The sequence below is a fragment of the Myodes glareolus genome, chromosome 5 (assembly GCF_982192425.1).
Source record: "Myodes glareolus chromosome 5, mMyoGla1.1, whole genome shotgun sequence".
NCBI lineage: Eukaryota > Metazoa > Chordata > Mammalia > Rodentia > Cricetidae > Myodes > Myodes glareolus.
Genome location: NC_142030.1, coordinates 22,575,141 through 22,602,050, shown reverse-complemented (window position 1 = coordinate 22,602,050; position 26,910 = coordinate 22,575,141). Strand labels below are relative to the sequence as shown.

Sequence of the window (26,910 nt, the reverse complement as noted above, 5' to 3'; positions counted from 1 at the left end):
TACAGAAGAAGAAAGACAAGAGTGACAGCTGTCAGGAGACTGTGGAAGGAGCAACAGTCAGCAGCGTCGATCAACCTAGAAGTCTGGACTCTGAGGATAACTTCCAAAACAACATTTTCATACACACAAAACCAGAAAGAAGTCATCATTAGCATACCAGCACTACAAGAAATGTTACAGAAGACCCTTTGGAAAGAATGAAATGGTGACAGGTGCTCTAATCAGGAGTGACACAGACACCTCTGAGCCTTCCCCTTACCTTCTCCCGAAGTGCCCAGGTGGGGACTCTGAGGATGCCAAGGGAGCCACCTCTAGTGAACTCTAAGGGCCTTTCCTGCTCTCCCTTTTAAACAAGGCTATTTTAGAACACATGTTCTCTTAGGTAGGACACACATTAAATAATAACAATAGGTGAGTGTGCTAATTTGAATGAAATGTCTCCTATGGGCTCATGGATTTGAACACTTGGTCCCCAGTTGGTAGAGCTGTTTGGGGAGGTTTAGGAGATGCAGCCTTGTTGGAGGAAGTATGTCACTAGAGATGGACTTTGAGGGTCTAAAGATTCACACCACTTCTAGTTGCGGCCTCTGCTTCGTGCTTGCAGTTCAAGTTGAGAGCTCTCAGCTTCCCGCTGCAGCGGCCACGCCTCCCCTCCATGATGGATTCCATCTCTCTGGAGTCATAAGCCTAAAAGACCTCTTCCTCCTGTAAGCTGTGTCTGGCCTTGGCCTTTTATCACAGCAATAGAAAGGTAGCTAGGGTGATGTGTTAGGGTTTTACGATACGAATATTAACAATAACTTAGTGAGGTGATAATCCAAAACTTTTTCCAGTACTCGTGGAATAGACCGAGTATTGTTAAAGTCATTAGTAATCAGGGATATGGTGGGGGAATCAGAAAGAGGTGAATGTTTGCTAGAGCTCAATCAGGGGAAAAGATGATAACAAAAATCTCAGCAGTCGTAGTCAAAAGTATAGTGAAGTTGACTCTTGGGAAAGAATGCTGGGGTATCCCCTCCGTGAATCTATGTAGGGTTATGTAAATTTGGAGCTCGTTCTTCTCTTCTGAATCTCAGTTTCCTCACATGTATAGCTAACGGCTGGCTCTATGAGTCTGTGCTTCTATGAACATGGCTGAAGGTTAGACGTCTGACCACTTTAAATCCTTCTCAGTATGACGAGGTGAGCAGGAAATCCCCACAACCCCAAAATAACCGTCACTAGTGTAATTCGAAAATGAAAATCCATATCTTGCATTTGAAAATCTTTTCAATGTCGGGCACGGTGGCTCACGCCTTTACTCCCAGCACTTGGGAAGCAGAGACAGAAGGATCTCTGTGAGTGTGAGGCCAGCCTAGTCTAAAGAGTAAGTTCCAGGATAGCCAGGACTACACGGAGAGATCCTATCTCAAAAAATAAAGAAAGAGAAAGGAAGGAATGAACGAACGAACGAAGGAGGAAGAAAGAAGGGAGGGAGGGAGGGAAGGAGGGAGGGAGGGAGAAAAGAAAGAAAGAAGAAAGAAAGATCTCTTCAAGGCTGACTGGGGAAGGGGATGTCAAAGAAGCCTTGAGTGATTGTATAAAAAGCAGGTGACGTCCTGAGTGAATGTGTAGTGTTTGACATGAACACAGTTGTCTCAAGAACCCAATGTCTCAGACTCATAAGAATGGCAAAACCTTACTCCATGTATGGAGTCTCAGAGGGATGGCAGAACCTTCCTCTGGTCCAAGTGTGAATGTTGACATTGGTCCAAGTGCAAATGTTGACAGTGTAAGAAAGTATGAGTGTTTATAAATGATTGACCAGTGTGTGCAAAAAGTAGTGTGGTTTCTCATCCCAGATAAAACCTGAAACTGCTGCCTACAGAAACCTCCTCCCCAGACAAGCTACCTCCTCCCTCTGTGCTGTACATAATAATGGTGATGAGGTTGCAGGTTTGGGGTGGCAGTTGGTGCCACTCCATCAGAGTGTCCGTGTCCCATGCAATCCCAGCTTTTCTGTATGTGTGTCCGTCCTTTATTCTTCCCTCACCACCCAGTCAAGGGCCCAAGCCACACAGGATGCAGCAGCCAGCAAAGGGATTCCGTGAGTAAAAGTGCTTACCGTGCAAATCTGGCAGCCTGAGTTCAAGGCCTGGAGCACACAGTGGAAGAAGAGAAACAACTTCAAAGATGTCTTCTGACCTCCACACATGTGTGCACACAGCATACATACATACATGTGTTCTCTCTCTCCCCCCCAAACACACACACACACATTGTCGGAGTCCAGCCCCAACAGAAATCATTTCTCGTACCTGAGTGGAGGCGTGGGAATAATTGAGACACAGTTTACACGGTACTATTAGGAGGAATCTTCAAAAACACATATTCACACACCTCACACACAATGATAATAAATAAAAGAAAATTTTTTTGTTTTTTTTTTGTTTTTTGTTTTTTGTTTATTGAGACAGGCTTTCCCTGTTTAACAGTTCTAGCTGTCCTGGAACTAGATCTTGTAGACCAGGCTGGCCTCGAACTCACAAGGATTCACCTGCCTCTGCCTGCCGAGTGCTGGGATTGAAGGCGTGTGCCACCACAGCCCGGCCCGAGAAAAAAATATTTTCAAACTGTCCACATAATACATTGTCCCAGAACACATCAAATTACAGTTCAGAGACCTGACTAGGATTCAGTAGGGAGAGCAGTGTCAACTACAAATTGATGGCACTGAGAACTTGTTTTAAATACAGCATCTCACTCACTGTGTAATCTGCGCTGACCTCAAACTGTCATCCTACGGTTACTGTTTACCGGCTGAGCGCTGGGGTTCCAGTATGTACCGCCATGCCAGGCCCAGGGAACTTTCAGCATAGTACAGTTGTTCAGTATCTTGATGACAAGGGTGGTTTTATGACTGCATTCCTTTGTAAAGACCCATAAAAGTACATACGATAGGCTTCATTTCAATGTGCTGAAATTCAAAATGAATGGTATTTTTAAACAACTCGAGCAGCAGCGCCAGTGGTGATTTCATCTCAATCTCTTCTAAGTTTGCGTCATTTTAAGATGCCCTAGATAACTTTCCAGGTATTAAATTTAAGTTTTACTTTGAGCATTTAGTCAAGAGAATCTCGTTTACTTTAAACATAAAAAAGGTATACTATAAAATAAATGCATCCTTTTAAAACTATACTCATTGTGTTTTCGGAAGCATTGTGGGGTGGAGAGATGGCTCAGTGTTTGTTAGCACCGACTGCTCCTCCAGAGGACCTGGGTTCAATTCCCAGAACCTACATGGCAACTCACTACCATTTGTAAATCAGTTCCGGGGGATCTGATGCCCTCCTCTGGTCTCTGCAGACACCGTGCACACATGAGGTGCACAGACATGCATGCAGGCAAGCATTTGCACACATAAGATAAAAATTAAATGCCTTTATAATCATTGCTAAAAAACGCTTACTAAAAGCCGGGCATAGTTGTGCATGCCTTTAATCCCAACACTAGGGAGGCAGAGGTCGGCAGATCTCTGTGAATTCAAGGACAGCTGGTTTACAGAATGAGTTCCAGAATAGCCAGAGCTACATAGTAAGAACCTGCTTCAAAGGAAAAAAATAAAGAAAAGAAAACAAAAAGAAAAAGAGAAAAACACCTATTGAGGTATACTTTACATACCATATAACTCTCCATGCAGAATCGGGTGAATTTAGAGTTGTATTGTCATCGTCTCAATTTAATTTTTGATCACTTCGTCACCTCATAAAATCCTCATGCCCATTTTTCGGTTTAACAGATTTCCAAAAAAAAGGAAAAGGCAAGCAGGCCCAATGACAAGCTTGCTATCATAGCGTGGCCCCATTTCTAGCCCCAGACGTGTACAGCCAGCCAGGCTCACACGCCTACATAAGGTCTGTTGAGTTGTCACTGTGCCTAGCAGTGCAGCGAAGTCATGAGAGAGTGACTGCCCTAGTTCCCAACTCACTCCACCCTTGCCCAGGTCTACACATCACACAGCTATTCTTCGCCTTGAAGCACTAACGCTTTCACAGGCCCTCCACACGCCCAAACTTCAGAAAGTCCCAACTCCACCACTCTTGAAATTTTGTAAAACTCAAAAGTAGCTCAGTTGGGCGGGGGGGGGGAGATGTGTGCATATGACAGTGTCTAGGACTGATGATTGCATTAGCAGGCCAGGAAAACAGAAATTTGAAGTAAATAAAAGAAAGCTGCAAGCATTAAAACAGCAGGGAGGCCAAGGGATGGAGCACTGCTTTCAAGACAAGCGGGGAGCTGGAGTGTGGCCAGGAGCATGTCTGGGTGGAAAACAAAAGGACAACAGACTAAGATGCTAGTTGACGCTAATGGAAAGGGTCAGGCAACTGCTTAGAGCCACTCGAGGCAGAACGTTTTGTGTCAACTGAGTCAAGACAGCCTACCAGTGAAGTGAACCAAAGCTACTGCTGGGTAATTAAAACGGAATCTAAAACTAGGATTGCTTACGTAATCCCATCAGATGAATGTCACACTTTCTACTAAGTGGCTAATAACTTGCATGGCTGGTTCTTGTATGCCGCCTTAAATGTGTGAAAAGACCAGGGAAAGTTCATTAATTCCATAAGCCACCAAAGGTGTCAAGGAGAGCATATATACTGGGTGTCTAGAAACTGTCGCCTGGAAAACAACATTGTTAGGTCTGGAGTCACGGGTTTGTGACATATATTATCACACAGGGTCTGTTGTCACCCACTTATGTATGATTAATTTTATTCATTTAGGCAGGGTCTTAGTTTTCTGTTCCAGGCTGGCCCTAAATTCCTGGGCTCCCACAATCTCCTTGCCTCAGCCTCTTATTTAGCTACTGACGCATGTCTGAAGCTCTTAATAATGTTTTAACAAAGGACTCTGCTCTGTTTTCATCTTGGCAGGTCCGTAGCCAGCTATGAGGCCCATTCACACCTTAGTGGACAAGGAGCAGGAGACAAGAGCAGTAGCAATGGGCAGACATCTCAGTTGTACAACCTTGTTGGGTCTGCAAGCTCTTTCATGCACTTCTCAATTGACGCTTACAATTTACCTACTCAAAAAGAAAAAGAAATTAGGAACACTAGTAATTTGTCCAGGGACACAGACTGAGAAGATTTTAGAAGGAGATTACCAACTATCTAGTTTACCTTTCTTATGTTTCCAAGTTTGTTTCTTTGTTGCTGTAATAAAAACATCAGCTGAAAGCAGCTTGGGGAAGGGAAGGGAAGGGTTTACTTGACTTACATGTTATAGGTTACATCAAGGAAATTCAAAGCAGAAACTCAAGCCAAGAACTGAAGCAGAGAACACAGAGGAATGTGAGTTACTGCCTTGCTCTCCATGGCTTGCTCGGCTTGCTTTTTCATACAACCTAAGACCACCTGTCCAGGGATGGCATTGCCCATAGTGGGCTGGGTCCTTCCACACCAATCATTAACCAAGAAAACTAATTCCCACAGACCAATTTGGTGGAGGTAATTCCTCAGTTGGGGGCTCCCCCTTCCCAGGTAACTCTAGTTTGTACCAAGTTAACAAAAACTAACCAGTTCATCATACTTCATTTTACAAACACAAAAGCGTGTGCTTGGAGAAACTAAGAAAACAGGCTTCTTGCTTCTACTCCAGGGTTTCGCTGGCAACCCCATGCTATCTCTGGGGAAGTGAGGACCAACCATGAGCTGCTTGAGGCCGATGTCTTATGTTATATGGTGTAGCATGACCAGAATGGTACCCAATGAGTGTCTATAAAAGTGCTATTTTTTTAAAATACTTTTTTTTTTGGTGGTAGTGGTAATGTATAATGTATAATGTGGTGGATATGTAACCCAGGGCCTCACACTGCTGGGCAAGCACTTTACCACTGAGCTACATCTCCTGCCCAATACTTAACCATTTGCATATCTACTGCCTCATTTGCATGTCCCAACAAGCTCATATAATAAACAAAACCACTATTGTACTTTCCTTATTTGTAAGTGAACGAAACATGCATGCAGAGGTCCATGTCTTGCCCTAGCGCTTCCCAATGACTCCTACAGCAGACTTGTGTGGGCTTTCACCCCTGCTTCTCAGCTCCGCATCTACCTTAAGTAGGAGGCTTCCTTTCCTGTCTCTCCTTAGGTGGATCTGAACTATTCTCCCTAAAGTAGAAAGAAATCAAATGTGTGTTGAGCACGCCGTCTGAACAGTGCCAGGAGAACATCTGGAGCAATGGCAAAAGGAATCAGTGGATGCTGAGAGTCCTATATCCACACAGGAAGATGGGAGCAGAGTCCTGTTGTGTTCAGAGAGACACTGAAGTTCATGTATTCCAACACTTAAACAAGCCTGAGTCACACACACACACACACACACACACACACACACACACACACACACAAACCCTACATTTTCATGCGTCTATCTATGACCAGCACTCAATTTCGACAGGCACTACTCACTGGATTTCTGTCACAATTCTCTGTTTGGTGACTTAAACCATCCCTTAAAATAGCACAAGCAGGTGACTCTCATTTGTTTGACTTGGTGGCAGCCCCGCAGAAGGTGTGAAAGGGAACTTGGTAGCCCTCCTGATCATGCTGATTTGCCTCAAGCTGTCTTGGGGCAGCTAAGAAGCACTGGGTACTAAGCGTGTTGAGGTGTCTTCACTACGCAAAAGCCGCAAAATGACCACAGGGAAACAATGAATGGGGAAGGAAAAAGAACGGACACACAGTTAGCAATTCCATTACTCTTGCTTTTGCACAGGGAACACGGATGACTCAGACTGCAAAAATCAACAGGAAACTGATAAACAGCAGAGGTGGCAGTGGAGGGGGAAGGACTGTAACTTTTGCTTTGCTTAATACATTCCCTTAAAAGAAGTGGATCTCCCTCTGTGCTACTTGTCAGCCTCCATGGCTCTGAATTCCAGGAATGCTGACAAAACATTGGTCTGAAAAGACGCTCTTTGATCTTCAAAGCACCACAGAAGACCTTCCTGGCTTCAGCTTAATATGAGATTTCTTTAGAAGACATTTTACTATACCAACCTACAGTCCTCCACTCCACCAACTGAGCTACCTAGCCACTAGGGTTAAGGTTAGCAACAGACATGTCAGGTTGAGCCGGGGCAACCCCAGGCATTCACAGATAAAGGTCAGGTATGGTCAGACAAGACTTCCAGGGCACAAGGGCAGCTGCTGGGGTCTGCGAGATCCTTTTACTGACAGCTGCAGGCTGCTTTCTTCTAGGGAGTCTTTCTGTCTCGCCAGGGCTAGCAAACGGCTTGGTTGTTCTTCTCTGAAACAACTAAAAACAAAAACAAAATCTTTTTCAAACTATTTCTATACCACATAGAAAGTAGGAGGTACCTGCTATGAAAGCAGAATGGACTGTAACAACAGCCCCCACCCCACCCAAAACTATCCCATCGCACTACTAATGCAAGCAGCATGAAAGGTGGGAAGTTCAGTCAACATCCAGACGAACAAGGAAACTTACAATCTCTGGTCTCAACAAGCTTAGTCTTAAAACAACAGGAACAACATATAAAGTGCGTTTGAAATTTTTGCATTAAACCCACTACTTTTTATGCTGACTAAAATAAAAATTAATAAAAGAGGCACGTTGCTGGGCGCAGTGGTTCACGCCTTTGATTCCAGCACTTGGGGAGGCGGTGCCTGGTAGACAGATTTCTGTGAGTTCTGGGCCAGGCAGTGTTCAAAATGATAACAATCCCCTAAGCCAGTCGTTCTCAACCTGTGAGTCGTGACGCCCTTTGGGGGAAGCTGAATGACCTTTTCACAGGGGTTGTCTAAGACCATGATGCATATCAGATATTTATGTTACGATTCACAACAGTAGCAAAATTACAGTTATGAAGTAGCAACAAAATTAATTTTAAGGCTGGGGTTGCCATAACATAAGGAACTGGATTAAAGGGTAACAGCAATAGGAAGATTGAGAACTACGTAGGGCCTAAACTCTAATGGCACAGATATTTAAGTCTAATTTCTGAGACACTGTTTTATTGGATTAACCCTTTATTGATATGAAAAATACCCCTGGAAGCTTCCATTATAAATTATGATCAAAATATAAATAAACTCAGGGCAAAAGAAATATAAATACTGAAGGCCAGGAGTGGTGGGTGGTGCACACCTTTAATCCCAGCACTTGAGAGGCAGAGGCAGGTGATCTCTGTGAGTTTCAGGCCAGTGTGATCTACATAGCAAGTACCAGGCCAAAGTAACATAATAAGATCTTGGCACAAAACAAACGAAGTAAATAAATAAATAGTAAGGTTGAGCATTTACTCTGTTCTCACTATTTCTCTTTTCATTTATCCAGACATTTGTGGAAACACATGTGACTCTGTGTACAGTGGCTTAACTTAATCATGAATGCTCAATGCTTTATGTCGCGATTCCGGTGAGTCCTAGAAAGTGTGGTCCAGCAGGAAGGAGGGCCTTCTGAGTGCTTTATCTCCTATTAACTGGCAATGATGACCCAGACATGGACCCAGCCTCAGTACCGCATAAAGCACTTTCTGAGACAGGGTCTCATGTATCCTACACTGACCTGGAATCTTTACATTAACCAAGAACAACCTTGACTCTCTGATCCTCCTATCTCTACCTCTTACATGCCAGATTATAGGTATGTGCCACCAAGATTGGTTTATATGATGCTGGGGATCAAACTCAGAGTCTAGGCAAGCGCATTCTTATCTATTAAATCCTAAATTCATTCTTGGATGGTAATAGTGAAGATTAGCGTGAGAGCTATCACCCCATATCACTTGAGAGGATCTGACAGATGAGCGTGGAGTAGCAAGCTGTCAGTGATGGGAAACCTGGAAAACGTTAATGAACACTTTGCTTGGTCCACTTCAGGGATCCCAGGGCTGTCTGCACTATTATTTAGGTCTAATAATTACCCTGCAGTGGATAAGGGCCACAGTTAAGGTTTTAACCCATAATTATTAAAGAAAACACCAGCCTGCCCAGTCCTCCTGTCTGTGATGCACTGCTCCCCCGCAAGTGCTTAGGATGTTGAATTTTTATGTGGTGAACTTACCGAGGCTTCCAGGAAAAGCCCTCCCCTAAGTGCATGAATGAAGTTTGTCCTCAAGGAAGTCTTAGCCCTGTGCAAAATGGAAGCCTTTTGTATCTCTGGAGGCTAGCTTCAAGCTCCAGCCTCCTGCATTCCTGTTGAAAACACTAATTTCGTTAGTGAACAAAGGGTTGTGGCCTGATAGTCAAAGGGAAGGACGCAAGCATCTCTCCTTAGCATCTCTCTCCCCATCCAGGGCCTCAGTGCAGGACCACGATTATACCATCACTGGTCGTAGTAACATCCCACTGCTTGTTTGTTTGTTGTTTGTTTGTTTGTTTTTTGAGACAGGGTTTCTCTGTGTAACAGTCCTGGCTGTCTGGAACTCACTCTGTGGGCCAGGCTGACCTCAGACTCACAGAGATTCACCTACCTCCGCCTCCCAAGTGCTAGCATTAAAGGCGTGCACCACCTTAGTTCTAATGCTGAGAAATCTTTGAGTAACTTTGTAAGGGTCAGTGGCCTCAACACTCACTATACAGCAACTATGTGGACAATGTCATCACAGAACAGAAAAGGTAAGATCTCTACGAGAAAACAGGGTGTTTTGTTGGTTTGTTTTGCTTTTTAACATGTGTGTGTGTGTGTGTGTGTGTGTGTGTGTGTGTGAATCTGTGCATGCATTCATATGAGTGTAAGTGTGCCCACACCAGGGCCCACACGTGCCATGGTGCACATGTGGTCAGAGGACAATTTCAGGCGCCCATCTCACCTTCCACCTGATTACCTTATTTACAGCAGAGTCTCTTCCTATTTTTTGGTTTTTTGGTTTTGGAGTTTTAGTTTTCAATTTGTTAATTTGTTTTGAGACAGGATTTCTCTGTATAGCGCTAGCTGTCCTTGCTCTGGAGACCAGACTGGCCTTGAACTCACAGAGATCCCCCGGCTCTGTCTCCTAAGTGCTGGCACCCCTACCACCCAGAGGCAGGGTCTCCTCTTGTCTTCCCACTGTGTATATAGCCAGGCTAGCGGGTCCCCAGGCTCTTGGGAATTCTCCGTGTCTCTGTCTTTATTCTCATTCTAAACTTATTGCAATAAATATAAATATAGGAGCGCATCACAGCATCTTATCTGGAATCCTTTAAATACAGTAGAAGCCTTAAATATTCTTTGTTCTATCGGTAGTGTTGACAAGAAGTTTCTGGGGGAAGATAATTCAAACAGTATGCACGCTGCTGCTTTAACGCCGTGGCATTTTTGAAGATTTATTTTTAACTTTTTAAAGTGTGTGTGTGTGTGTGTGTGTGTGTGTGTGTGTGTGTGTGTTTCTGTGTGTGTGATTACAGGGCCTATGGAAGTCAGAGGAAGATGTCTGATCCCCCATCGGAGTTACAGGAGCTTGTGAAGTACCACACGTGGATGTTGGGAAGCTAACTCAAGTCCGCTGTAGGCAGAGGATTTTAGTGCTAAAAGTCCCAGCATCGTGGCTCTTATTTGAACCATTATACCAAGAAGTCAACTGCTCTTGCATGAACCCCACACATAAGCCCACCTCACAATATATTAGTATTTAAATGTCTCACAGAAATCAGTTTGATGCATAAATGCAATCATATAACATGAGCAACAATGACTTTATCAAAATATTTATTATAGTCATGAAGATTACTACTAATAATTTTTATTTTTTGAGATAGTGTCTCATTATATGGACCAAGCTAGGCTGGAAGACACTATACAGTGATCCTCCTGCCTCCGTCTCAAGAGCTGAGATCACAGATGTGTGCCACCGCACTCAGCAAGCAATTTTGAACTCTTGCATCAAGCATTATTTCTTATTGCGGCAAGTTTTGGTCCCCTTCAACTTCACAAGTACAAAAGCTTTCTCTAACGGCCTTGCTGCTCCAAGTAAGATCTGCCTAACAGTATCAGCAATGTCTCCTGGCACTGCAAACTGAATTGCATGATCAGAATTCAGGTGAAGCCTTGCCTAATTTGAGTTCTTTGAGGAGAAATTAGGATAAGACGAGGGCATAAAAGAGGGGCCTCATCATGGAATTAGTGACCTGGCTAGAATTCAGAAACCTAGTCTCTCTCTCTCCACCCCCAAAGTGATGTGATGTCACAATAAGAGGGAAGTTGTTTATAAGCCAATCATCTTCTCCAGATCCCAATCATGGAAACCTTGGAGTTTAAGCTCCCAGAACAATAATAAATGAAGATCTGTTGTCACCCAATCTGTGGTATTTTGTCATGACAGCTAAGAAACCAAATTGTATACCCTCAAGATGCATACTCCCAGGCTGGTGGTGGTGGCCCACGCCTTTAATCCCAGAAGCAGAAACAGGCAGATCTCTGAGTTCGAGGCCTACCTGGTCTTCAGAGTGAGTTCCAGGACATCCAAGGCTACACAGAAAAACCTTGTGCCCATCCCAGACCTTATGTGTAAGGCCCTAAGACCACAAGTGCATGATAACATGTGTACACTTACACTTACGTGAATGCATGCACAGGTTCATACACACACACACACGCACACACACACACACCATAAAAAGCTGCATATCTGGATGCTGGAGTGATCTACACATGTCATAGGTACAGTGACAGTTTGAGAAGTTCTATTTGGGGAAGCTGTCTCAAGATAGACTAGAACCATGAGAACATTTTAATCCATGAAAGAAAAATCCCTGCTGTCCAACTCTTTGATATGCTCCAATTCAAGAGGCATCGGATTCCACAGTCTTTGCAAATGAAATCTACACAGTTAGCTGTGTCTGCTTTCTTTTCAGCTCAGTCCCATCCTGTGGAGCAAGGTGCTATGTTAGGGGATAAGGGCAGAAGACAACGACCCAACTGGAATCCATCTAGACTGTCAAAACTCTCCCAGTCTATTCCACCCTAAAATTACACGTTAAGGTGTCGATGGAAACTAACATTAACAGAAACTGGTAAAGAGCAAAACCCAGCCCTATCCACTTTATCTCCCAACACAATGAGGCCCATGCAAATTTTTGGCATCTGTGGTAGATCACGAGGCCCTCCCTTTCCTCTTCGGATGTTTTTGTTGCATTTCCACTTTATTATCTGCCATCTTAAGTCCTACACTAGTGCTTCTTATTGCTCAATCTATGTCTAGAACTACACATGGCTGTATTTGGTGTTTTGCTTAGGTTTTTGTTTGTGTTACAGAGACTTCATTTTTCTAAGAGCTGCAGTTTCTCAGGAAAATTGAATCTAATTCGGAGATTCTCCTTAACTGTCCCCTGCCCCGTTCCCTCACATGCACAGCCTCCCCTGTTCAGCACCCTGCATTGGAGTGAGACAGGGGTCACAACTGGCAAACTTGAAATCATGCACATTATCAAAGTCCATAAATGACATTGAGTTCAGTCTTGGTAAGGTACAGTATGGATTTGAACAAATTATGATACTGTGTTCACTACGGTGATATCCACCACCACTATAGGAACATATCTAGTCTCACTGCCCTAAAAGCCTTCTTTCCCAGTGCTAACAACATAGTTGCCTGGTTAAGCAGCAAGCAGCACTGGTTAGTTGTGTAAAAGCAAGAATGAATAAGACACAACCATATCCAAACTTTTTCCCAGCCACAGATTCTCTTACAGGATATCAGTTCAGACAGCCTTCCAAGTAGTGGCGTCATAATAGTTTACCCACTCATACACTGCTTGCTTCTATCTGTCTCTTGCCTATGCCATGGACCTCCTCTAGGGGAAAAGTGTAATGTATTTCCTTAGATGTCAACGGTAGGAGACAAAATGACAATAATGGTATTTCCCACTTGTACTAGCAAAGGTCCTGAGAGCTCCTAGGAAATGAGAGTGACCCTTGATTTCCCTTTGCATCCCAGTATCACTATTACAAAGAAGTATCTTCCCGAAACTTGCAGAGGTAAGAGAAACCATTGTGTTGCCCAAGTTTCACAGATCATTTAAGCCAGTATCTTTTCCCTCTATTCTACTTAAATGTGGCACTTGCTATTATGTACCATGCCTGTCCTGCCCTTTGTAATGATTCCTTCTCTGTTTAAAGTAGGTGAAGAGCTACAGAGCTCTTTCTACTGTGTGCCCAGGGGTTTCTCTCCCTCTCCCTGCTTGCTTCCTTCCTACTACTTTAAAATGCATTAATGCTGCAATGCCAGCCAACCCAACCTTCCCAGCAATTGGAAGAGCCTTTGCATCATTTGCTTAGACTAATAAATAAAATGAGGCGCTATTTTGAGTAGCTGGCTCTCAGTTCTGGACAAGTGATTGAACTGTCCAGCTCCTCCAAAACACTAATAACAAATCACTAAAAACTGAGTGTAACACTGTGTCACTTCAACAAGAGCCACAGCCTGCTCCCCTCCTCACTCTGCCCCCCAGTTACATTGCAAAGTGGAGGTGGTATCTTCCTTGGTGCTCTTCACCTTATTTTTTAGGCAGTGTTGGAGCTCATTGGCTTAGTTAAACTGGTTGGCTGACCAATGAACTCCATGGATCTGTCTGTCTCCCTTCCTCCCCAAGCAAAACCACTGTGGCTACCCAGTTTTTTACATGAACCCCTGGGGATTTGAACAGAGGTCCTCATGCTTGTGTGGTGGCCACTTTACTAAGTCATCTTTCCAATCCTTATCATATTAAGGATTGGAAATATAATCCAGTATATTTAATATAAATGAACTCATTGTTCATTTAGCAATATTTTTAACTTTATTGGGACTTTTTTTTTAATACATATGGCTTTTTGCCTGCATGGGTGTCTGTGAACCACATGCATTCCTGGTGTCCTCAGGGGCCGGGAAGGAATGTTCTATCCCCTGAACTGGAATTACAGACAGCTGTGAGCTGCTCTGTGGGTGCTGGGAATCAAACCTGGGTCGTCTAGAAAAATATCCAGTGCTCTTAACTCCCGTGCCTTCTTATCAGCCCCATTAACAATATTTTTGTTGAGCATCAACACTCTGTGAATTGGGGCAGATGGCAGTAATGCTTAGAGAAATAACACTTACTCTCAAGGCCTTGGCACTCCCCTCTGAAGTCTTAAAGAAGAAAAGCTCCCTGCGACACAACCCTTTAGGATTAGCATCTCCACACTGCTGAAGACTGATTGGGCCTCCCATTTCGGTTCTCTGATCTGGCATCTCTGATAGATTGTGTCTTGCATTTGCATCCACAAAACCTGGAAAAGCCATAGGCGGGGGCAAAGAAGGACAATATCTAGTACAATATCTAGTAAATGTGTCATCTCCACGGAGGAAAGTGTAGGTTTGTTTTAAACCTTAGAAGACTAGGGGCCCAGCCTGGAGCACACCAGGACTACACCAGTAATAACAGGACTCAGGAAGCGGTAACAGGAGGATAGCAAGTGTGAGACCAGTCAGATTACACGGGGGGGGGGGGGGTGGGGCCACGGGAGGACACAAACATCCATAAAGAACCTGCTATACAGAGGTGCATTCTTTTTGCTGTTGGTGGTGTTTGTTTGCTGAGACAGGTTTTTCTGTGTAGCCCTGGCTGTTCAGGAACTCAGTCTAGTGTTGAACCAGGTTGGCCTTGAACTCAGAGATCTGCCTTCCTCTGCCTCCCAAGGGCTGGGATTAAAGACTGCTCCATCACTGCCCAGCAGAGGTGCACTCTTTAATTCAGCACTCTGTAAACTGAGGGAGTATCTGAAACCCAGGAATTTAAAGCCAGCTTGGGGTACATGGTACATAATATGACTTCCCTCCTTTCTCTTAAGATTTTTTTTTAAACATTTCTTTAAGTGTTTCTCAGCCATTTGAGATTCCTCTATTGAGAATTCTGTTTAGATCTGTACCCTGCTTTTCAATTGGATTATTTGGTTTGTGGATGTCTAGTTTCTTGAGTTCTTTATTTATTTTGGATATTAGCCCTCTATCAGATGTGGACTTGGGAAAAACCTTTTCCCACTCTGCAGGCTGCCGTTTTGTCCTTTGCCTTGCAGCTTTTCGGTTTCATGAGGGAGGTCCCACTTATTGTCTATCTGAGTGCTTGCACTATTGATGGTCTGTTCTGGAAGTTGTCTCCTGTGCCAATGCATTCAAGGCTACTATCCACTTTCTCTTCTATCAGGCTCAGTACATCTGGTTTTATGTTGAGTTCTTTGATCCACTTGGACTTGAGTTTTGTACAGGGTGATAAATATGGACCTATTTGCATTCTTCTACATGCAGACAGCATGTAGACCAGCACTTAAAGATGCTTTTTTCTGTTGTGTATTTCTGCTTATCAAAAATCATGTGTCCATAGGTGTGTAGATTTATATCTGAATCTTTGACTTGATTCCATTGATAAATATGCCTTCTTTTAGCCATCAGGGAAATACAAATGAAAATTACTTGAGATTTCATCTTACACCTGTCAGAATGGCTAAGATCAATAACACAAGTGACAGTTCATGCTGGTGAGGATGTGGAGCAAGGGGAATACTCCTCTATTGCTGATGGGAGTGCAAACTTATACAGCAACTATGGAAATCAATATGGTAGCTCCTCAGAAAATTGAGAATTGATCTACTTCAAGACCCAACTAAACCACTCTTGGATATAAACCCAAAAGATGCTCCATCCTACCACAAGAACACTTGATCAATTATGTTCATAGTAGCCTTATTCATAATAACCAGAAACTATGAACAGCCTACATGTCCCTCAATCAAAGAATAGATAAAGAAAATGTGGTACATTCATACATGGCTATTAGAAAAAAATAATATCATAAAATTTATAGGCAAATGAATGGAACTAGAAAAAAAATATCATTCTGAGTCATGTAACCCAGAAAGACAAACAAGATCGGTGTCTGGGCCAATCATCATCAGAGAAGCTTCCTCTGCAGTTGGTGGGAGCAGATAACACCCACAGCCAAACATTAGGTGAAGCTTGAGGAACCCAAGTGGGGTGGAGAGAAACATTTATAGGAGCCAGAGGGGTCAAGGTGGGCAGGAGAACATGGTCCAGAGAAGCAACTAAGCAGGGCTCATAGGGGCTCACAGAGACTAAATCAACAATCACAGCACCTGCAAGGCTCCTCTAAATACACAGTACAGTTGTTTGATATTAGGAGGAATGCAGGGAAGGGAAACTGTGGTCGAGATGTATTGTGTGAGAGAAGAATAAAAAAAAAAAGATTACACACACACACACACACACACACACATGCAGAAGGCCAGAAGAGGGCACCAGATCCCCTGAAGCTGGTGGTTATGAGCCACTGCCAATGTAGGTGCTGGGAACCAATGTAGGTGCTGGGAGTCCTCTGTAAGAGCAACAAGTGCTCTTAACACTGAGCCATCTCTTCAGCCCCAGGAATCCACCGTTTAAAAATAAATAAAACCAGCGGTGAAGTTTGGGGACTTTTATAAATGAAACGTGAGAAGTCATCACATCAGCATTTTCTGGTCGAGACAGCCCACTCCAGTTCTCACTTGGAGGCCATGCACACACACACACACACACACACACACACACACACACACACACACTTACTAGAGAAGACAGGGCCTGAAAGCAACCCCTCCCTCCCCCTCCCTCCGCTTCCCTCCTCCTCCTGCCCCAGGACCCAGAGATTATCCATTGCAGCTCTCCTCAGAATGAGGGTTAGCAGCAAGCAGTTTCCTTTTTCATTCTCCCTCATTCTCCTCCACGCTGCCTGAGGCCCACAGCAAGACAAAGTTCACACTGCCCCCTACTGCCCAGTCACATAGTCTCTCTCCCTCGACCACCTTTAGCTCCCACTTTGAAAAAAGAAAAGCAACAGAATACCCCCACAAAAGTCAAATGTCTTTATTTTTATATATAAAAAATTTGTACAGTTTTAGTTCCTATGTTTAAGAAAAAAAATCCCTAAAATTGCCATAATGTTTAATCCACTGCAAACTGTAAAAACAAGCTTTTTATATATTAAAAAAAATTTACATTTTACAATTTTCTACATGCATGCACAAGATCTCAGCTCTGTAACCAAAAAGAAAAAGAAAGAAAGAAAGAAAGAAAGGAAGGAAAGAAGAAAGAAAGAAAGAAAGAAAGAAAGAAAGAAAGAAAGAGAGAGAAAGAAAAAGGGGGGAGAAAAGGAATAAAAAAAAATCTAGATCCAACAATGGAAAATTCTAAATTACATTCTCACTTGGAAGAGATTCAAGAAGGCCCTTCCTTTTGCACACAGAAGAACAAATTACAACAATCACACATCAGAACAGAATCCATCAGTAGATGTTGTCCCACGAGGAGAACAGAGGGGGCAAAAAGAGACTGACAGACACCAGGAATGGACAAGGCAGAGCGAGGCCCAACCAACAGGGCAAGCACAAACCCTGGAGACCAGACATTTGGAGTGAGGACCTCCCAGGATCCTGCCTTCTTGTCTTTATTTAACCAGGGTTTACAGTGGGAATGCCATGGCTGGCTAGGACCAAAAGCAGAAGGGAAGAGATGGAAAGAACTGGGAGGACATAAAATAAAAACAGAGAGAACAAAGACACTTATTTAGGAGAAACCAGGAAAGGACCAATGGGGATAGCGACAGAGTGGTGAGGTAGGTGAAGGACTTAGGCACGGTGTCCTGGCGTGGAGGGAAGAGAGGTAAGCACTCCAAGGTCATGAAAACAAAGGCCAAGGTGTGCAGCGGGATGAGCTAGGATGCCACACAGATGGAGAAGCGAGGGCACTGAAGTAGGCCAGCACAGCACCCCCTGCGGTGATAGCGCTGTGCTGGGTAGGCACATTCCTCCGGTGGAAGAATAGAAACCAAGTGAGTGGTGGGACAGGATTGGTGGGGGAAACTGCTCAGAGGGACTGAGTCAGCTGCCCACACATAGCAGTTCACAGCATGAAGACAACTTCCTATTCTGGAGAAGCAAAAGACACACAGACACAGACACACACCTCTCTCTCTCTCTCTCTCTTTCTCTCACTCTCTCTCTCTCTCTCTCTCTCTCTCTCTCTCTCTCACACACACACACACACACACACACACACACACACACTCACACAAGCACACACACACAGAGCTATACTCTTGACAATTCATCCTGACATTTTAAAAAACATAATAACAACCAAAGTAGACAAAGATACCACAGTTCTGACACAAAGGACCAAAACGCTATACCATTCTTAGTCACAGCCCTTAGTGCTTTGACAGATAGTTGGGGAGACTTTTTTCTTTTTCATTTTAGGGGAAAGGAATGAAAATATCACAGTGATTAAAAAACATGGCAGGTTCTTAAAATAAACGCCCCTGCGCCCCTAACCTAGGGCATCAACTAAGATCCCAAATAGTTTCCTTCTGCCCACCCCCACCCACTGCTTAAACCAACACCACACCCCATTCTTGCCCACAAAGGCGGCGGACCCAATCACCATCCAGGCCCTGCTTTCCAGGATAGTGAGGTATTTATGTGACCCAAAATGACTCCTCTGAAACCTGCTTTAAGAAAGGAAGGAAGGAAGGAAGGAAGGAAGGAAGGAAGGAAGGAAGGAAGGAAGGAAGGAAGGAAGGAAGGAAAGAAAAGAAAAGATACCTTCCCATGACCCTAGTATAGATTTATTTCCCTGGAGTCTATCCAGGGACCTCTACCAGAGCCCTAGGCTAATCTTGAGGCCCTGCCTAGGTCAGCTCCAAAAGCCCATTCCTGTGGGAACAGTAAGGGGTGGTTGGCTATGGATCTCATAGCCTCACACAGAGATCAATGGGTACCTCATCTCAGCGGACGGCAAACACCAGCAAAATTTCCAGGGAAGTGAAAGGCCTATGCAGGGGCTTTGGGAGTTGTTTAGAGACGTGGCCCAGGGGCATTGCTCCATCCCAGCCATCAGAACCATCCCCCACATGGACTTCTGGAAGGATGGATGTGGACATTTCCTGTTTCTACTTTCTTGTGATAAAAGATAATTTAAAGGTATCTGATTTAAGGGCTTAAATTTGCTCTGAAAATATCCACTAGAGGGTCAATGAATCCTGCTCAAAATGAGCTTTCAACTACGGAGATTCAGATTTGGTGCAAAGGCTATGTTAGTTAAAATGGGGTGAGGAGTTAAGACCTACAAAAGGCAGGAATCCTGGTCCCTCACCCCAACATAGAGCCTAGAAAGCAAGGCAGGGAGAGAAGAGGATGGGACCCTGGAAGGCCATGGAAAAGAGACCCCTGAGGCAGAGAACTGGACTTAAGGCAGGGGATGAGAAGGAGTTGCTGGTCCCTCTCCTAAGAAGAGATGAGGCCACAGGTCTCTAGAGTTGGAAGTCAGCAGGACTGGGGTAGCTGGTGCAGAAAAGAAAAATGTCTTAGACCACATCTTAGGGTTGGTCAGGGTCTGCACGTCATAAAGTCCCTACAGAAGTCAACATGCATCCTTCACGGTAAGGGTGGAAACAAACTGCTCAGAGGGATAAGGGTCAATGGGTTCAGAGGGATCGGGGCCAGTGACAGGCGTCTCTCCAACTTGAGGGGGTTGTCCCACCCTTTCCCTTAGAAGTCGCCCAAAAAAGAAAAACCGAACCTCCCCCACAGCCCTAGTAAAGTAGTCAAAGAGGTTTCCACCTCAATGATCATGTGATTCCACAAGTCAGAAATAGCAATGAAGACTCCTGGGTGGGACTTCCCACTTGTTCTGTCTGTGTGTGGACCAGGAAAGTACAGCTGTAACAGCGGGAAGCAAGCTAACACGGCAGGGAGAATCCTAACTCTGGGACTTGTCACGGGTCCATCCCTGCCCAGGGACTCGGGGCTATGAGTGGGCACAGGGAACAGGGCTAGCTGCTGTCCTGCAGGAGTTTGGCACCATGGCTCTCTGGGGTCAAAGCTCTGCCCCCCACCCCAGAGAAATCCTATTAGGGGCCACTGGAGAGCAGGGTTCTAAGAACTTCGGTTTGCTAAGTGGGAGCTCAGGGTTAAGGTACAATCGAGAAGGTCCTGCACCCTTTGAGAAGGGACTTTCATCCAGGGGGACACTTTGGGAAAGAACAGGGTAAGAGGCACTGTTTCCTGCAGAGCCTGGAGTGATACAAACTTGGGAGGGTGGCAGGGTGGTTCCCAAATATTGTTAAAGCAAGGTGGTCTCTCCAGATTTACATGGGAAAACTGAGGAAGAGGGGTGGAGACCAGATACAGGATAAGTTAATTCAAGTAAAAAAACAAAACAAAAACAAGAGCAAGAGGAAGTAGGGCAGCAGAAATGTGGCAGGGCCGAGACCCAAGCCACGCCCACTCTGCAGGAGCCCCCCAAGCCCCCCTCTGCCCTGCTGCTGCTGCAGAGTCACACAGAGGTCTCTGACTGCAGCCGCATGACGAACTTGTGGGACTTGGGATCCACAAATTCCTCAGAGAGTTTGAAGAATGGCACCTTCTTGGTGCTCACCACCAGGCTGAAGTCCTGGCGTTTTAAGAGGAAAACGATGCCGTCCTTAAGCCCATTGGTCACCGGCTCCTCGCTCACCAATGTCCACTGTTTGGCCAGCCACCGTTCCTTGTGGTACTGGATGGTGGGTCCAGCTGCCAAATATCGCTCCAGGAAGGCCTGAGGAGGGGAAAAGACACTGCCTGGGCATCTCTCCCACCCGCCCATCCTTCATCCTCTGCCACACAGCTTTCAAAGGCAGTCATGATGTTCTGAGCTCATTCTACACATATGAACAAGTATCTTCAAATATGTGAGCAGAAGAGAGCCTGCGAGAAGCTTAATATACACATAAGGAAGACGGCATGCACAGAGGTGATAGCGCTCCAGTCAGGACCGGAACTCACTCTGTTCCCTGCATCAGGCTGCGTCCCAGGCAACTCGACCCTCATTCTTCCTCCCCTTCCATACAGCTTATATGATTAGAGCCATGTAGGTCTGCATGCAGACAGAAGAGGGCCAAACAAAGATATACACGCAACACAGTGTGTGTGTGTGTGTGTGTGTGTGTGTGTGTGTGTGTGTGCGTGCGTGCATGTGTGTTGTGCTAGTAACTGAAATCAAGAACTCAGGCCTGCTCTAGCACTGAGCTACATTCCCAGCCTCTTTAGCACCCACTCACCAAAGAAGGCTCTGAGAAAATCATTCTAGGAAGCTGGCAACTCGGTTGAGGCTAGCAATGGCTAAAAGTAAGCACAGGCAGAAAGCTTACTTTGAGGGTGAAAGGTCAGGAGGGTAAAGATGAGATTTAGAATGTAGAAATTCCAGAGCCTTATGAAGAAGAGTAACAGGCCTCTGGCATCCCCCCCAAATGGTTCAGAAGCCTATCCTTGCCTCCTCCACTCCAAAGACAGGCTAGGTGGAGTGGGGATGAGAAAAGAGATTACAGAAAAGAAGTGAGGAAAAGGCAAAGAGAGAGAAGGTGAATGAAGGAAGAGTGGCCATGAACAAAGGGAACAGGAAGCTGGACCCAGAGGAAGGGCTCGGGGCGGCAGGCCTACCTTGGGCGTCATGTCGTGAGTGATGCAGAATTCCAAGTGCTGTAGAATGCTCTCCATGGTATGGTAAGGCTGCTGCTTGGTGGTCCGGAGGTACTTCTGCATAGCACGGGCCATGGATGCAAAGATGGCTTGGGCTGCTTCCCGGGGATCCATCACCTCCCTGGGGTTCTTCTGCTCCTCTTCCTGCAGTCGCTTAATGTGAGTGAAGGCCTCCTCCACAGCCACCACAAGCCTGGGGGACAGGCAGTAGCTGGAGCAGATGCCCGCTGCTCGTCCCACCCTCCACCCGTTGGCTCTGACTGCTGCAGTCAGAGCGAGGTCAGGCCTCCCTGCTCTCCCTGAGGTCATAGAAGCCCATTCGGAGCCAAGCGCCTGGGGATTAAGAGATGGGGGGGGGGGGGGGCACGGTGTTTTTCTCACCGGCAACAAGAAACAGTTGTAGAACTCAGTGTACTCAGACTAGTGGACAGGCCTGGCATCAAATCCAGAAAGACACCTAGGAACTATGTTACTGTAAAGGCCAAGTATCCCACCATACCCTAGGAAAAGACTCCAGACCACACCACACTATACTATGTAAAAAAAATTAATAGATATGAGTAAAGGGAAATGGCTCATTATCATTATTATTTATTTATCGTTATCATGATCATTTATTATTACTATTAAAGTTATTTGTGTGTGTGTGTGTGTGTGTGTGTGTGTAGGTATGCATATGTCTTCTGTGGAGGGTTGAGAAATCCCTTCTGTTTCTAACATACGGATTCTGGGGACTGAACTCAGATCATCAGGCTTGGCAGCAGGAGCCTTTACTCCTGGCCCTGGAAATGCTATTTCTACTCAGCCACAGTAGGACAAGCAGTGCTGATACTTGACTGGGACCAGAGGTGGGGGGTGGGGGGGAGACGACACAGACATAACACGGGACATCTACAGTAGCAGAAGCCAACAAAGAACTGCTATTAAAATACACAAAGAACTCACTACAAATCAGGAAGGAAAGGGTAAACCCTTTAAAATAATGAATAAAAGAGGAGGCTGGTAAGAGAGCTCAGCCGGAAAAGGGACTTGCCACCAAATCTGACACCCGAGTTTTATCCCTGGACTTACAATGGTAGAGGAACAAAACCCACATGCAAAAATTGTCCTCTAACCTCCATATGAACTCTGAAGCGTGCATGGTCACATAAACACATAAATAAATAAATACAACTATTTAATTACTGGCAAAGGAACCAGGGAAAATGACATATTCCTATAATCCCAGTACTTGGTAAGCAGAGGCAGACAAATCACAGGTTCCAGACCAGGCTGGTCTACTTAGTGAGACTCTATCTCAAAAAACTAAGTACACTCAAATAAAATCAGACCAAGGAAGTAAAGGATTCACATGAAACCTGAAGGAACTAGGCAAGGAGAGATACAAACTGAACACGAATAAGGGGCTAGAGAGACAGCTCAGAGGTTAAGCACATCCGTTGTTCTTGCATTGGACCCAGGTTCAGTTCATAGCACTCACATGACAGTTCACAGCTGCAAGTAACTCCAGGTCCAAGGGATCCCATGTCCTTTTCTACCTCCCTGGGCAGCAGGCACACACATGGTATTCATACATGCAAGCAATATACTAATACACATAAAATAATCTTTTTGTGTGTTTGTCCTTCATCTCGTTCCCCCCCACCCCAAATCAGGTGTCAGCACTGCCTGTCCTACTGTGGCTGAATAGAAATGTCATTTTCAGAGCCAGGAGTAAAGGCTCTTGCTGGCAAGTCTAATGATCTGAGTTCAATCCCCAGAACTGGAACTGGAGTTACAGATAGCAGTGAGCTGCCATGCGGATGTTGGGAATTGAACCCGGATCCTCTGGAAGAGCAGTCAGTGCTCTTAATCACTGAGTCATCTCTCCAGCCCCTAAAATATTTTTCTTAATTTTTAAAAAGCAATGAAACATTAATAAGATGTTTCTTCATCAAAACGGAAGATAACTATAATCCTAACAGTGGACAGAAAGTCAGGGGCTGGTGTGGGACAACTCTCTATATTCTGTCAATTATGTTTCAAATAAACACTAATTGGCCAATAGCCAGGCAGGAAGTATAGGCGGGGACAACCAGACAGGAAGTAGAGGTGGGTCAATGAGAACAGAAGAATTCTGGGAAGAGGGAAGCTCCCTCTGCAGTCCTGTCCAGACACAGAAGAAGTAAGATGTGACTACACCACCGAAAAAGGTACTGAGCCATGTGGCTAACACAGATAAGAATAATGGGCTAATGTAAGTTATATAAGTTAATAAGCCTGAGCTAATGGGCTAATCAGTTTATGATTAACGTAGACCTCTGTGTGATTTCTTTGGGACTTATCGACTGTGGGAACTGGGCAGGACAGAAACCTCAGACAACAAGGGGCATTCTAGGAACCACAGCACAGCAATAACATGTGATCAGGGGGGCACAGAGAACACATGGGTGAACCTCAGAACACATTACAGAGGAAGAAGAGAAAAGTCAGTTTAGCAGAAGGACCTGGATGAATTTGAGGCCAGCCTGTCTGCATAATGAGTTCCAGGCCAGTCAAGGCTACAAAGATGATTTTATCTCAAAAAGCAAACAAAAAAGTCAGTTAACACTAATAACACAGAGCCACACAAACCAACACATCATTTCTTCAAAAACACAAACAGATTCTAAGGACCTCAAGCCAGACTCAAGTAGATGAGGAAAGACTGTGAAGGAAATATGACCGCAGGTGGTAAGAGCTGAGGACAGTGAGGAGCGTCCTACCCACTAAGTCTAAAAACCGAAACAAAACCCTTGACCTGAAAGTAGGAACGGCCAGAAGTGATAGGACAAGAAAGGATGTGAGGCCTAGATCCCAGAATCCAGACACCTGGGGACCTTTGATGAGCTCAGGATGGAACTCTGGGCTAGTACATGCCTTTGTCTGCAGGTCTCCTTTCTGTACATCCTTTTGCCTCCCTACATTTCTTAGAAAAGTTTCTTTAGAAAAGATCTTTTTGTTTCAGGTGAATCAGAGTTTCCTACCAGCTACAAGCAAGGTAAATGGGGAGAAGAAATAAACCCGTGTGCCAAGAGGGCAGCAGCAAGCCATGATATCCAAGACCCTAATCAGGGGAATGACAAAAGGGCCTTCACTGGTTTCTTTCCAAGAAGCACCTTTTCGAAGACAACAGGCAATGTCACAGAATTAGAGCTGGTGGCCTTTGCTCTCCAGGGGACACCAAGCTACACTAAGACCAAGATTGGGCCGTCTCTCTGCCTTGAAGCCTAGAGATGGGAAGTAGGCGGAGGGCAGGGTGGATGTTCTAGTCCCACATCTCTGCTCCTCTCTTCTCCAGTGAAATCCTAGACGTTTCAGGTGGGACCTGGTAGCAGCAGGCACTGAGAAAGAGTCTTCAGGCATGATTTAAGATCATATGACAAAGGGAGACATGAAGACAGCATTTAAGAATTTACCAAATGAGGTCAGGCATGGTAGAACACGCTTTTAATCCCAGCTCTTGAGAGCAAGATATCATCTTGTTCTGTGAGTTTGGGGCCAGCCTGAGCTACATAGTGAGCTTCTGGACAGCCAGGGCTACATAGCAAGGCCCTGTTTCAATAAAACAAACAAATAAACAAAAAACTCAAAGTCGATGTCCTACACTTTGAATCTCAACACCAGGGAAACAAAGACCGGCAGATCCTTGGCATCTGGCGGCCAGCCCGCTTGGTCTAGCCTACTTGGTGAGCTCCAAAGCAAGGAAGAGACCATCTCAAAACACAAAGTGGATGCACACCTGAGGATTGTCCTCTGACCTCCACATGCATGCACACACAAATACACATACAAATAAATAAATAAATAAATAAATAAATAAAGAGCAGACAAACAAACAAATAATAATCCGTTGAGGCCTGAAAACCACTTTTCCCTGTAGATAGCAAAATTCAGAAAGAGCAATCTCCTGTTAGAAAAATCTGGAACCTATGGGGAGTTTCATGACATGAAGGTGATCCCATCAAAAGCCAGGGAACTTGGAAGAGAAGCCCGGGCTCAGATGAGAGCCGCACAGATTTATCCTTCAAGGTCAAAGCAGATGGTCTAGCAAACCCAAACCCACAGAACAGAGCAATGATAAATGTGCTGTTTTACAGCCGCTGAGTCTGTGGCAATCAGTCATGGAAGCACTAGAAAATGACTACGCAAACCTGTATGCTTCCTCTCCCCAGTTCATCCCAGAGGCCCGCCCTCCGCCAGGCCCTGAACTCACGGCCAGTACCCACCTGGCCCTGCGCTTCCGCACTCTGCGCTCGTGCTCGGCTTCCTCGTAGTAGTACTCGTTGTGGCTGTTGTCCCGCCTCCGCGCCGCGGCCGCAATCACGGCCCTTGACTGGCCAGTGGAGTTATTGGTGCTGTTTTCTGCACAGGAGCAGGATGGAGGAGACGGTCAAAAAACCAAAAGAACAAAGAGGGTAGCCTCCGCACTTTGCTGGAGCTCTGGGAAAAGGCCTGACACATCCAAAGGCTACGCCCCCACCACCAGCAATGCCTCCCAGTCCCAGCCCTCCTGGCTACCTCTGGGAGAAGCTGCAGGAAAGCAACCAGGAAAGCATTGGAAGGGCAGAAGTCCTGCATATATGCCTCCCGAGGCAGGAGACTTTGCAGCTCAGGGCCGAAGGGTAGAGACCAGGGGTATGAGAAGACACAGGCGCTAAACCAGGGGACACACCGTAGCATAAAAAGGATCAGCAGCTAAGACCAGCTACCTGAAGTCAAGGGAAATGACAGAACAGAGGGGGCTGGGACATAGGCCAGAGAAAGGAAAAGGCAAGGGAAGTAGCTTGGAGTCCTGTTTAGGAAGAAGCCGGGAGGGGCGGAGGAGCAGGGCCGCTCACCCTCTCCGAGAGAATACACCTTGAAGCCAGACACTTTCTTGGCCAGGACGGACTTGGGCAGGTTGAGGAGGGCGGGGTTGTAGACAGGGAAGTCATGGTAATACTTCTCCAGGATCCACACTGCCACTCGCTGGATGCTGTTGGGGAGACGGCAGGAGGGGGAGGGAGAAGGGACAGACAAGGGGCGCAGGGGAAGGGACACATCAGGGCAGGTCGGCAGGGCTGGAGAGGACACATGACAGGGACAAGCTGCTTCCAGGAAGCCTGGCTTAAGCCTGAGGTCTACTTACCAGGCCCCTAACCTTTCCCAAGACTGGGTCTCCTAGTCATTTCCTACCATGGGCTGAAGCCCAGGGGTAAAAAGGGCCCCAGTCAGAGGTCTCCTCATCCCCCTCTAACATCTCCCAAGGTTACTGTCAGGACTTGGGAAGTGCCACTGATGCTCCACACAGCCAGTGGGAGGGAGGGAGACATCCTGCCCCTAAGCCTGGTGGGAGGTTACTTTCTATCCCTCCCTCTGGCAGCCCATCCTCTGACCAGTTCATCT

At 45.5% G+C, this 26,910-nt stretch overlaps 1 protein-coding gene across 4 annotated transcripts in view; it reads right to left on the bottom strand.

Moving 5' to 3' along the window:
• Window positions 1–26,910, bottom strand: part of Vangl2 (VANGL planar cell polarity protein 2) — a 67,568-nt gene that overhangs the window by 22,946 nt on the left and 17,712 nt on the right. For 3 of the 4 annotated variants that reach the window (XM_048448905.3, XM_048448907.3, XM_087906127.1), the window contains exons 5-8: window positions 26,364–26,500; window positions 25,752–25,887; window positions 21,466–21,697; window positions 16,840–20,584 (exon numbers count right to left, since the gene is read on the bottom strand). In XM_048448905.3, the coding sequence (XP_048304862.1) occupies window positions 20,324–20,584; window positions 21,466–21,697; window positions 25,752–25,887; window positions 26,364–26,500 (766 nt within the window). In that variant the 3' untranslated portion in view covers window positions 16,840–20,323. Of the gene's footprint in view, window positions 1–16,839; window positions 20,585–21,465; window positions 21,698–25,751; window positions 25,888–26,363; window positions 26,501–26,910 lie in introns of those variants that run through there. The other variant, XM_085687694.2, reaches the window with a different exon arrangement.